This window comes from Cygnus olor, chromosome 3, assembly GCF_009769625.2.
Source record: "Cygnus olor isolate bCygOlo1 chromosome 3, bCygOlo1.pri.v2, whole genome shotgun sequence".
Lineage (NCBI taxonomy): Eukaryota > Metazoa > Chordata > Aves > Anseriformes > Anatidae > Cygnus > Cygnus olor.
Genome location: NC_049171.1, coordinates 15,735,922 through 15,749,628, shown reverse-complemented (window position 1 = coordinate 15,749,628; position 13,707 = coordinate 15,735,922). Strand labels below are relative to the sequence as shown.

The window sequence follows — 13,707 nt, the reverse complement described above, 5'->3', positions numbered from 1 at the left end:
GAACTACCCACTCTCAGACAAGTGTCCATGCTATAAAATACTCCATCAATTAGAGTGATTTCCACTGTATGTAGCAATAAACCCATGCCCATATTATGGTAATAAAAGATAGCAGTCTTTAGACTTTTATTGACTCCTGTTTCCACTGCAAGTAGGGATAAAGAAACCCACTATGTGAAAATGTAAGTGGTTTCTCTCCGTCTCTAGGTGTCATCTGAAACAGTCATGACAAATCTTACTTAATGTTTCCTGATACAGCTGGTATGCTGAAATTGAATGATCTCCATTTGCACTTGGAGCACTGTTCCTCTGTACTGTAAGTACTTGGGCTGTCTATAAAACTTTTTTTTTTTTTTTATATTTAAAATCCCCTGAAAACTAAACTGCAAAATATCAATGACAAAAATCCATTGCAAGATCCGTCCATATACATTATCAGCAAAGAATTAAAAAACTCAAAGCTGTAGCATATCTGACGGAGTCATGTAAAATTGGCACTCTGAACAACTGCTTTCTTCCTCCTTACTCCCACCCAAATCTTCACAAAACTGTTAGCGAAAGATGATAGTTCATTGTTCACCATCAACTGCAAGAAATCTTGTGGCTCAGCACTTCCCCATTTAAAGCTGCTATGAAAGAGACTGTGCTTTAAAAGTCCCCAAAAGCCTATTTACTTAGCTGCAAGACACTAACATATCAGTTACAGCAGTTGGTAAAATCCCCAGAACAGTTATCCTACAGAGCACTGCAGAGGAACCTATAACTTGTTTAACAGCCAACACACTTTAAATTCCAGAAATACAGGAATCAAGCCAGGATGAAACAGTCAATAATCAAGTCAAGCAAGTGTTGTAGAACTATTCCAATAAATTTGGATGTTTAAAAATTTTATTCAGGTATACCTAAAGTGATCACTTAACTATTTTCTCGTATTATCAGTTGTACCGATGAGAAGAATATTTGACTACTGGTAAGGAGAAATTTATTACAGTGCAAAAAAAGTTCGCTCGAGGAAAAACTGAAGTACATTTTGTCAACTGAAGTATCAATTAATATGGACCTTCAGCTTTTATAACGTGTCCTTGGTTCAATTCTAAAACTTTTTTTTTTTTAAAGCAAAAAAACCCTAAGTGTTCTACAACAGTAGCAGATGCACACATGGATTTCAATATTCCTGCATTATAGGGTGATCAGCTGTCTATGATCTACAAAATACCTTAGGACAGGAAATAAAAACCCTTTGGGAAAGGTAGTTAGGCAGCCGTCAACTACACATTTCCAATGGAATTTGGCAAGTACACCAGGACCAGAGCTCATTCTTGTGATCTGCGTTACAAAGTTCAGTAACAGAAGTGGTTAGGAGCTCTGTTTTTATCATGCTGAGACCTAACAACCTCACCAGCCAAGAGAAAAACTGTCACCTACAGCAACCTGATTGTGTTTGGACCTGCAAACCAAGATCTGATCAGTCCTGGCAGTGATGTCAGGTAAGGTCACAAGCTTCTGATGATATGTCTGCGAATGAACTATTAAAAGATGGAAGCCAGTATTTTCCACCGGAACATAAGATTTTATGAGTGCTGCCTGAGTTATAAGGGTATAAACACACAGAGCACTACCGGAGGCTTTCATTCTCTTGGCAAGAAGCAGCAGAGTTGGCAGCATATGAAGAAACGAAGAGGGACATTTGTTTGACAGTTTTAAAGTTCCTGTTCCTTCATGCAAAAACTAAAGTTACTTGTGTATTATCTTAAAAGAAAAATAATAAAATAATAAAAAGTTATACATATATATACAGCTCACCTTCTTTAACCTGAATGTTGCCTGCTTGCTGCCTACTGTGGTATCAGACACATTTAACGTGCCAAGTTTTTCTTCAAGCTTTAAACGATCTCCAAGAGTTTTCCTGCGGAGAATAATTAACATTAGTCCCTGTTCTTGCCATCTTTTCACTACAATAAATGCTGATAATGCAGTCAAAACTAATCTCAGTTTCTCTGAAACCCCAAAATGCCATGTCTAAAAAATAAGCACTCAGTAAACAGAGAAGAAACACAGGCTCAAATCATTCCCTCCAGATACTGTTTACATAAATTTAAAAAATGTTTCTACTGAAAAGTTCATTGTCTTCTAAAAAAGCATCAGGCCTCTAGCTGAGAAAGAGACCACACCCTACTATTGCTATAGTTTTCTATGACATTTCAGAAAAAATCAGGTATTCAGCTGCAGTAACAGATATAAACAAAGGAAAAAAAGCTTTAAAGCATAATATACCCAGTTTGCTTAATAACTTATAATTTCTGATTTGAGAAACACAGTTGAGGGAAGGAGATAATCTTGGCTATACATTAAAATTAATTCATCACAGAATGAATCATGACTTCACCGACAGAAACTACATAGCCCAATTAAAAATGATTATTCAGACACTGCGTCCCATAACTGTCTAATATGTTTTCTAAATAAAAGAACGCAAACAAGTGAGTCTGATTAAAAAAAGAGAACCTGACCCCACAGAAGAGTGCCACATGAGCGTACACCTTCCCCTGCATGGTGCTCATCACTCAGTTTCTGTGAGTTATTTGGTCTCAGGCACCAAATTGCAGTATTTCTCTATGCTGACTTCAATAAGGGGGTTGTAAATTGGAGCAGCCGCGGAGTGAAGACCTCGAAGGACCTGAAGGACCTCCAGCGCAGGGGTGAGGCAGACAGAGACGGGACTTGCTCGATCCAGTCTTGCTAAACGCTACCTGTGATTCCTACCGTAGCAAACCCTTCATCTGTAATTTGGTGCCTACAAGTAGGCAAGGCTATCTGAGAACACGACATCACTGGGAGGACCAAACTTACTCTGTGACACACTCAGAAAGCATTCACCTAACTGTAAATGAATTTAGGTACTGCAAATTGAGATGCTGCTATTAGGTAGATCTTTCTGAAGAGGGGTAAGAAACATTTTTTTGGACAAGTTTTAAAGTGCATGCATTAGCTGAATGCTAGCATATACATTTCTGCAATTTTTTACTTTAAGGGAAAGACGGAAAATAAATCGTCATAAAAATACACGTGATTAGCAGCCACCCAAAGTCAATGGAGTTTCTAAGGCTGAAAGGCTCACAGATTGTGCCCCACGTATGAAGCCTCTGAAGCCTGCAGAATTTTGGTTAATGAGCCATTTATGTAACAAAGACTCTTCAGATTAACAATGAAAAATTACTGTCAAGAATTACTTTATTTCTCATGACTAGGTACTTTGATTGTATTTTTTCTGTAGTATATTTTTCATTCAGTACATGTAAAAACTTGTTCCATCTGTGTGAATCGGGAAGACAAGCTAAGCCTTAGAGCTAACTATGGCAGAAGATCAGTCACCGACATCGTGGTGGGATTTCTACATGCAAGTGGAGTTCCATTTTTTCTCCCCTTTGAAATTGCACCAGAGAAATATGGCTACTACCCAGCAATTATTTAGCATGACTGCCTAGATACTGCTTCAGTCAGGAGAAAAACTAAAATAGGGAGATATCAGGAAAATGCTTTCGGTTTGCAATTTTACTGAGTAAATGCAGGTATGGCTGTACTTATCTGAAGATGTGCACACCCAAATCACAGTGAATTGCGCACAAACTTACAATAGCTAGGGTCTTTTTTTTCCTACATCACCCTCAACAAATTGATCCAATGGATTCCTTTAAGAGTGTTATTAAAATCAACTTCCCCTACACCCTTCAGTACAAAACCAAAAAATTAAAAAATTGACCAGGCACTTATTTTTTCCTCCTCATAAAGCAAAAGAGAAGAGTTTTCCAGGACTTTTCCTTTCCTGCCATGATACTTTAGCTGACTTTCCCAGATATTGCGATGTTTTTGTTGGCTTTTGTTGACTTTCTTGCCCATCTCAGAAGATGTAAGCACTAATTTATACTTTGCAAAGTAGGATTACTGCAGTTTTTAGTTTTCACGTGCTTTAACTTCAATTACAAAGATTTTAAAGGGAAATCAAGAAAATCTAAAGAGCTCTTAGCACACTGATAAAAACCCTCACCTTTTATGTATTCCTTTTAAGCTGTTATGCAAGGAAATTATGCAGAAAGTAAACAAAACTTTTGTATCTTTACTAGTACGTTCAGCAGGTTTTCACGCGTAAGCAGAAGAACAGAAAAGGGGGAAGAGAAATGTGGACAACTTTGAGACAAGGTGTTTGTTATGATCACGGCTAAGTTTTGCAGCTTTCCTGCGCAAAGAAATGTGTAGACTGTTGGTCTGCTAAGAAATTTATAGTATGCACCCCTGCTTTAGAAGTTGGGCTTGGAGCCGTGCTGAGTCAGGAACATGTCAAAAGCAACACCCAGTTTTATGTAAGTCATAAACTGTTTCCTCAGGTAGAACATTATACGATTAGAGAAAAAAAAGAACACCTAGCCATTAAGTGCATAGTGAAGGTATTAAGGTACTTAATTACATTGGTCACAGACCATCATTCCATTGCTTGAATAAATCAAATCAAAGACAAACATGCCAGCCTCACCAGATTGTACATGCCACTACAGTCTTTCCAATTTTCAGTACATTAGCTGAATTAATTATTTTTTATGCTGACTACTTATCACTCAATAAGGCCAGCAGAAAACATTATTTAGGTATTTTTTATCAAAAAAATTCTACTGTGTAAAAATGCTTAACAGAACAGGTTAGGTCTCAACAGAGACTAAGTCATTATGATTCTGTAATCGTATTGGCTATGTGGTACAACAACTGGACACCTGCTGTTAATTTTGAGTTTCCTCCCAGAATTTGAGGAGTATACATAGTCAGAACAATGCCTGGATGAGCCCAAACAGGGTCACTGAGTACAGCAATTACTGCCCAGACCGAAAAAAAAAAAGGGGGGGAAAGACAATTCAGAGACAGCAACTCAAAGAAAAACAAAGGCAGTAGTGCTGTCACATTTTTGTCATGCTGTTCTATCTTAAATCTCCCCCCCCTTTTTAAACATTTTACATTACATCCCACCTGTGCTACTATTGCACAGAGGATATCTAACCTAAGCAGCCCTAATTACACATCGTATCTTGCAAAATATTCTGCACAGAACTATGAATCTTAAGACAGATGCTCTCTTCCCTAAAAGGAATCTTTTAAAAGATCTTTCCATGGTTTATGTCATCACTGATATTCTTCCATCCACTGGACAAGACTGTGGTATTTGATTTCATTTTTTCCTAGCTGAAGCAATGATCTTTCTCCCACTGAACACCAGATGAAAGATTTAACTTCATTCTGTGTCACTATTATTTTTTTCTAAATGTTTCTCTTCTTTATAGCTGTGTTGGCTTATTTATCTAACTTTCTGTATCCTTGCACATGTTTTGAACAAAATGAAATCTTAATATTTCAAATGAGAGTCCTTGAGAATTTTGTTTAGATGTCAGTAGCTCAATTTCTCTAAAAGAACAAAGCGCAACAGGCTGCAGCCATACTGCTTTAAAGGGAAGCATTTCAATGTCAGTGAGAACACAGTGCCATTTGACCGCTCTTTCAGGCTCCTTTCAAGTCACTTTCTAACATGACTATGAATTTAACGTGAGAAATATCTTTATCCTAGGACATTTCCTAGGACAGTGTTCTCTGTCAGAGTGTCCAGAACGGCTATTTTCCTTCTGACAAAGCAGAAGAACTGACAAAAGGAAAAAGCTGCATCATCGTCTATAACAGAAAGAAAAATAATCAGAACAATGCTGGAAAAATCTCAGCAAGCTAAAGTCCAGAATGAATGGGTGTATTTACTTTAGAGAACAAAGGAAAACCCTGTGTGTGTAAACATTTGCTGATAAACAGTTAACACAAATATCACTTCTGCAGAACTACTACCAACCTAGAACTACGTAAAATCGTACTATTTGTGTTTAAAGAGATTTTACTGGTACAACACAGAAATCATAGACTACTGCAGGAACAATGTACCAGTAATGCTCAAGAGACCATTTTATATGGTAACTCTAGTTAAAAACTTGAACATTTAAGAGAAAGGCTGAATTTTACCATGTTTCTCTATGTATCTCCAGCAAAAGTCCAGCATGAAACATCTAGGCTGCATTATCAGTTCCTACTGACATAAAAAGCAGCCCCATTATATATGTTATTCACCTTGAATGTACCATTTTATTCTAAATAAAAAAAAGGCTATTATGAGATCCATCCAACACAGCAAGTTGTTTCCAACATTAGTCCAAATTCTGCTCTGCCTCCAATGTGCTGCAAGAACTTTGAACCTATTGTCCCTCAAGGTTTTAATATTAGTGTCTGCTCTCCAACTAATAAAAGGCTATTAAATCTCATCTTCTGAAGGCCTAAACTCACCTCTGGAAAAAAAAAAAAAAGTCAATGAGATTTACAGGCATTAAGCACCTCAGAGCCAAGTCCTTTAGTTTGCAAGCCTAAAGGATAAGCATGCCCTTTATGCAGTACCCAATTATTTCAGTTGATCAACAATTTAAAGAAATCCAAATAAGAAAACTGACTCCATTTTTTTTCATTGCAAAAATAAAAACAAAAAGTTAGACCTGACAACAAAAGGACAGCATATTTTTTGAAAATTTCTGGACGCCATAAAAATACCCAGACCAAATTATTTTTTCTTTTACTATACCTGGAACCTGCCCCCAAATAGTGGCTGATCATGCAGTACTAGACAGCCTTTTAAAGGGTCAGCTCAAAAACGTCCAAAATGTCAACCTCATGTTGACATTGGTGGAGTAATATAACCAGTCTCAGAGACATCAGTGCTGTTATTTGTGTAAGCAGCAATTCACTGACACTGAAAAAAAATGGATGCCCAAATCAGGCTCAGAATATGAATCTCTTACTCATCTCATTTGCATTGTCTCTCTGGCATACTTAAAATGTTATATTTGTTTAGCAATAACAAAAGACTTTCAACAATTATGTCCCTCTAAGTCATATCCTTGAATCACCAGATGTGGCCTTATTAGTAAGTGCTTCCAAGACTATCATGCTAACTAACCAAAATGCCATTGGCCTGCGCTCTAGAGAAATACTTGAGAATCTTCCACCCCCAGATGTTAAAATAGGAACTTTAGTCTTACTTCATTAATTTTTGTTTTTTGGCAGAGTCTTTGAAGCTTCTGAATTCCTCTCCTTCTTTAATCTCAAAAAACTGAGGTTTTAGTAATGTTTGCTGATCCTCCTTGAACCTTTCCTGCCGCTTTACTTTTTCCTCTTGGCGTAGAAGCTTGCGCTGTTTCCTGACCTCTTCAACCCAACCTTTTTCATCATCTGAACTCTCAGACCTTTCTGCATCACTTGGTTTTCCTTCTGGTTCTTCTTCCTCTTCCTGCAGACAAAAATAGAATAAAATGAAAAATCATCAACTAATTTTCTTTTCAAACCATTTCTGCAACGAGAGTACGTCAGCTTTTACTTAGATTCACTTGAAGAGATCTAAAACCTGAACAAAAGCACTAACAGCAAATGAAGCAGAAATATTAAAAAATTACCTCCACCTACATATTATATGTTTTTCAAACCTAAATTCATGTAGACATACACCTGAAAACTTGGATGATAATATTGTAAATTACATCTAACTAATTTATCTGGTAAGACATTCTTGCATTCCCTTCCTCTTTCCTTCTTTCTAAGGTAAAAAAATCTGAAAGAATAACACAAAGGTAAAAATATGTCTTTTTCATAAACCAAAAGGAAAATATTTTACCTGTTCTTTTGCCTCTTGTTCCTGTAGGAGCTTTAGTTTCTTCTTTCTTTTCTCGCTTATTTTAGAAACAAGTGGGTTAAGTAGCCTGAATTCTTCACTCTGCTCATCTACCTGGAAATCTGGATTCTCAAACATGACTTTAAAACGATCGTCTTTGAGAAGGCTAGGGAGATTCTGGAAAAGAATCGAAGCATGAGTTAGTTATAAAATATCAAAACAGACACTGGTAAAAATACCTAACACCGCTTTAATTAAACAAAGCTCAAAAACTGAATGCAAAGTATCAGTTGCTTTATCCTTCCAGGTCACATAAATCAAGATTCATGGTTATTATACTTTACTACGTTCACAAAGATCAAATAAATATCATTCTAAGCTACCTGTAAGCAAGACAGGCTTTTATGCACACTACAGACACCGTAAATACACAATTACTACTATTTTTGAGCTAATGTATCTCCTACATTCACAGCCAGCTAGTCTGGAGACATGTTGATATCCATTGACTAACTACAAGTACCTCTGAGGCAAATACCTTGCCTGATCAGGATGACTCTACAACATGTAAAACAAATTATCAGAGTAAACATGTCTTCATACAATACTACTATTGTTTTACTGTAAATATATAACAGTAAGTATTTCTGTACATCTTACTACAATTTCTTCACTGCCCTCACATAAAGGATGGAAAAGGCAGTTTCATTCATGTTGGAAATAAGAAGAACCCAATGTAAATTACGCTACTGTTGAATTAAGAACAGTTCAAACTACAACTACAGTTCATATGAGTACTTGTCATTGTTTCAGATAATTGAATACATGGCTTTTTGTAATAAAAGCTGATCTTATAATTTAACATTTCCAAACTTCTACCAGCAGATTGAACACACCCCAGCATTATATTTTCATTGTTACCTACAAAGTAGGGGAAAAAGATAGAGTAAACAGGTGTAAATTTCAAGTGCAGAAGCTGTTGCAAACGTGCGACTTGCAATTTCATTTGGAAGCTAGAAGTTCAATCTCAAAGCCAAAAATAAATGGATCTTCACAAGACTCCTAGAGCCATTTCAGGAAAATAATCAGACCACACATTTTAATGTACTCTTTTTAATGTACTTTGAGATGCCATCTATCTGTATTCCTAGACAAATCACTCCCCATTTATTAAACTCATTTCCACTCCAACACTGGCTTAGAAATTCTGCATCTAAGGTTTTACCACCACCTTCTTTTTCAGTAGTTCATGGTTCCTAACCATCTCAACCGAATCACACTAGCTTTCATTGGATGCCACATGAAGCTAATACATGCCTTTCACGAATCATAGAATGGTTTGGGTTGGAAAGGACCTTAAAGACTATCTAGTTCCAACCCTCCTGCCATAGGCAGGGACACCTCCCACCAAACCAGGTTGCCCAAAGCCCCATCCAACCTGGCCCTGAACATCTCCAAGGATGGAGAATCCACAGCTTCTCTGGGCAACCTGTGCCAGTATCTCACCACCCTCTGAGTGAAGAATTTCCTCCTAACATCTAATCTAAATCTCCAGTTTTGAGTTAAAAACCTCTTGTCCTATTGCTGTCTGCCCATGTAAAAAGTTGTTCTCCATCTTTTTTATAAGCCCTCTTTATGTACTGAAAGGCCACAAATAAGGTCTCCCCAGAGCCTTCTCTTCTCCAGGTTGAACAGGCCCCAGCTCTCTCAACCTTCCGTCACAGGAGAGGTGCTCCAGCCCTCTGACCATCTTTGTAGCCCCCCCTCTGGATCCACTCTATCAGCCCCACATCCTTCTTGTGCCGGGGGCCCCAGACCTGGATGCAGCACTCCAGGCGGGGCCTCACAAGGGCAGAGTAGAGGGGGACAATCACTTCCCTTCACCTGCTGGCCACTCCTCTGTTGATGCAGCCCAGGATGCAGTTGGCCTTCTGGGCTGCAAGTGCACACTCCTGGCTCACATCGAGCATTTTGTCCACCAGAACCCCCAAGTCCTTCTCTGCAGGGCTGCGCTCAATGAGTTCTTCTCCCAGTCTGTATTCCTGTCTGGAATTGCCCTGGTGCAGACCTGCCCAGCTGCAGACCTTGCACTAAAATACTAACAAATGAAAAAAAGTTTTGTTTTTTTCCCTGAACAGCTTTGATATCAATTCTGCACTTAACTAGATTCTGGACTCCTACAAGGCCCATCATCGTCTTCAACAGGGAGTATTTCAGCATTTTAAACTGTTAATATAGATGACAAGGTTATTACATGGTCTTTTTGGTGTTTCAGCCACACGAGTCCACTTTACAGTCACCTAGTGTAGTAAGCTATTTATGAGACAAGAAATAGAGTTCTGAAAACAGAGTTCTGAATCTATTTGGCCAGGTAACAACAAATCAGTAACAATAAGCATTATTATTTCTGTGTTCCTAGTTAGGGAAGATTTTAAAAACAAAAGCTTACCTTTTGTTTCCTTTTTCTGGCAACCTGTTGTTCTTCTTCTTCTTCAATCAGTTTGAGTGCAAGCTCTTTATTGACTTTTGGAAGTTTCTAAAGAATATAGAAATAAAGAGAATACATGTATAAACACAATATTATTTACATATGTTTCTTTCCAGAGTATTGCATTTCAATGGCCTGAGTCATTTAGTTTAATGGCAAGCAGAAACTGGAAGTTTTACCTCTGGGTTATCTGCTCAAGCAGCAAATGGGATGAGAGCTGCTCTTTTACAGTTTGGTATCAGACTTTCTCATCTGTGGGATTCATATGCATGAGAATTTTATGTTTCCATTCAAAAAGTTCTATAAATTAAAGCTAACTTTACTTTTTGTCTCTAATGATAAACAGAATCAAATCCTAAGTAATTACATTTCTGAGATACACTTAAGAATATACTATTTTTTATGAATAGTTCTTCCAGAGCATATTCATTGTTCATGGGATTTACCTTCAGCTGTACCCTCTGTGCACGTGTTTCTTCTATCTTCTGTCTTATTTTCTCTCTTCTGTATTCTTCATAGGCAAAGGGGTTGGCCATCATTTTTGCCTTTGAACAAGCAGAAGGAAAAACTATATATCATTAACACAGGATACAGTCCTCTTTGTCGGAAAAAAAAAACACATTTTATTGTTAAGAGCAACAGTTTACAAGCATCATTTTTTACCTTATGATAAAGTCTTATGTCCATGAAAAAGCCATGCATATATGCTCTGAGCAGTGTCGATCCAATGAGATGAGCAAGGCCTGGGAAAAAAATTTACAGAGGATTTCAAAGAGCTTTCACAGATGAAGAACTCCTATTCCAAGCTAGCCACTTCACTTACTCGGTTGAAGACAAACAAGCACTGCCAATGCAACACATCAATCTCTCTGATAGTCACATCCAGTACATCAAGACTAAGTAAACCCACAAAAAATCAAGTTAGGCCAGCAAGAAATCCTAGCTACTTTGGAGCAACAAAATCCATTTTTGTTGTCATAATACATGTTACTATGCACTTTTTATAGATGCCTGCATGTACTGTGCACCACAGGAAGTCTACAAAGAAAAAAAATTTTTTTGGAAAGTCTGTACATGTTTGACAAGCGCTTTTTTCGTGTGGTATACTGAATTTATAATGAAGGATTTCGTCTTGGGTCCCTGTCTTTGAAGAATCAATGTGCTGAAAGAAATAGAGTACCACATCAGGTTATAAAACTGTCACCCTATGCCCTAACCGAGAGTAAGAATGAAAATACTGAACAGTTGTCAGATTGTCCTTCCTTGTATCTTCACAAAATTCCAAAACTGAGAAAAAGGGAACCCTTTTATAGAAAAATATCCTCTACAGACCCCCAAATCTTTAGAAATTTAAAATTAATCTTATTCTAGAACTAAAAGGCAAAAAAAAAAAAAGAAAAAAAAAGAGAGAGAAAGTTCCGTGTATCTCAGAAAGCAAAGTTCTTATTTATGTTATTTTTTAACTGTTTCCAGGAAACAATCCTCCTGCATACTCCAAAATAAGAGTACTTCAGATAACGGGTACTATACAAAGAACACTGATGTATGAAATGCAGAATATAACTTAAGTTGGTTCTTCATTTGAAAGCTTGCATTTATGGGGAAGTGAATTTTACTAAGTTATTGTGAATTTAAAGCAGAAGAACTATTTCCAGTCAAGTCTCTGTGTTGATAACGCTACACTGCCTAATTCCCTTAAGTTTTGAATAGGGATCTATGGGCTACATTCAGACCACCTCCTTCAGAAGTTAAGAGAGAAGTTAAGAGTGTTTTGGAAGACCTCCTCCTTGTCCTGCCATATTCAGAGGTAAATGAATTAAACTGGAGTAAAACACTACAATCAAAATATGTAATGGAATGAAAAAGAATCAACTGCCTTGAGTCAAACATGCTAACTCTCTCTGCTACGTCATTTTTAGTATTCTAGTTCCACGAAACCATTTTTCCATTAACCCTAGAATGGAGTTTTATTTTCTGGAAAATACTACACTCAATTAGGGTATCCTTTGGCAGGTGAATCATTTCTCAACACAAACATCTAGTGTTGCACTGGTTGGGAACCAATGAACAGAAAGTCATTAGTCTGGTATACTAATAACCAAGACGACTGGAAGAAACTACTGCCAATAAATTTCAAACAGTTCTCCGCATTTCTCACTGATAAGTCACATCTGAACTAATAAACTTGCAAGTGTGATTAAAAAAAAAAATAAATAAATAAACAAGTCAGCTAAAGAGATTTTACCTAAATTTTCAAGGTCTTTTCTGGTCACGAACTTGTAGTCATCGTAAACTGTGCTCTCTGGATTCTCTTCCAGTTCTTCAGTCAAGTTGTCCAAGAAGGAACACCATCTGGGGGCAGGTCCTAAAACCTGGGGATATTACAGAAAGGTACAAAATCGTATATAGATACAGAAAAAAAATGACACCTAATGTTAGGCTCTCAGCTGCTGTGCTGGAAAAATAAATGAATCTCCCTGAAAGCAAATACACCTTAAGAACAACAGCAGTTAGAGAACACAATTAAATCTACTACTTACATTACCAATAAGGAGTACTATTGATTATGCAAGTGTTCTGTTAACGCAGGTAATTTATTTGAGACCAACAATTGAGAGGTTTCATATTCAACTGTTTCAAGAGATCCTAGTCTGACCAATTAATTTATTAAAAGCTCAGAGCTAAACATTATAGATACAATTAACAACTTAACTAATGGCAATAGATATCAACTAATCTGTACAGCACAGCTGGACCATGATCTCATTAGTTCACTACACAATCACGTTGATTAAAATAAGTAGGGCAGAACAGGATTTTAAACAGAACATCACAGGTATATTTCATGTACTTTTGTTCAAGGAAAAAATCCAGACTATATGGACAAATAATGGAAAATATTAGAAAAGGACTGCATATTTCCACCATGAGGCAAAGGATTTATTTGAACAATATTACGTTGCACTATCAATTTACTTTTCCATATATGCTTCCTCCAACTTCCCAAGTCAATAATTATCTCCCTTAACTTTTCCCTCCTGCTGTTCTGATTGAAATTCCTCCCTATCCTGATGCACACTGACATACTCAACTGTTCCAGCATTATTTTTTTAGTAGGTGGACTAGCAGAATGGAAAAATCCAACATTACATTTTTCTCTCCAGAGCAAATCAGATGACATTTTAGGATGTAAAGTGGCCAGTTAACTCATGGAGTGGGACTTCTAACGAGGCTTCCATTTTGTTCACTAAAAATTCACATGAAAAACTCAAATCACAAAACAACAGTAGTAACGGTTGCAATTCGAACCTAAATGTCACTCTTCCATATTAATAACAAAGCAGTCTAGAAATATTAAATGTGCTATTGTTTTTCATGCCATTGTAGAAACCAGTAACTGGTGCTTCATTACCAGACCATCAAAACATGACTGGACTGGGGGAATCATCTTTAAAGTTTACCTGTTTTTGTGTTTTGGATGAAACTG

At 37.1% G+C, this 13,707-nt stretch overlaps 1 protein-coding gene across 1 annotated transcript in view; it reads right to left on the bottom strand.

The window, feature by feature from the left end:
• Nucleotides 1-13,707, bottom strand: part of NOL10 (nucleolar protein 10) — a 48,969-nt gene that overhangs the window by 1,491 nt on the left and 33,771 nt on the right. The window contains exons 14-20 of the mRNA XM_040554380.1: nucleotides 12,466-12,592; nucleotides 10,884-10,963; nucleotides 10,667-10,765; nucleotides 10,182-10,268; nucleotides 7,736-7,909; nucleotides 7,107-7,354; nucleotides 1,804-1,906 (exon numbers count right to left, since the gene is read on the bottom strand). Coding sequence (XP_040410314.1) covers nucleotides 1,804-1,906; nucleotides 7,107-7,354; nucleotides 7,736-7,909; nucleotides 10,182-10,268; nucleotides 10,667-10,765; nucleotides 10,884-10,963; nucleotides 12,466-12,592 — 918 coding nt within the window. The remainder of the gene's footprint in view (nucleotides 1-1,803; nucleotides 1,907-7,106; nucleotides 7,355-7,735; nucleotides 7,910-10,181; nucleotides 10,269-10,666; nucleotides 10,766-10,883; nucleotides 10,964-12,465; nucleotides 12,593-13,707) is intronic.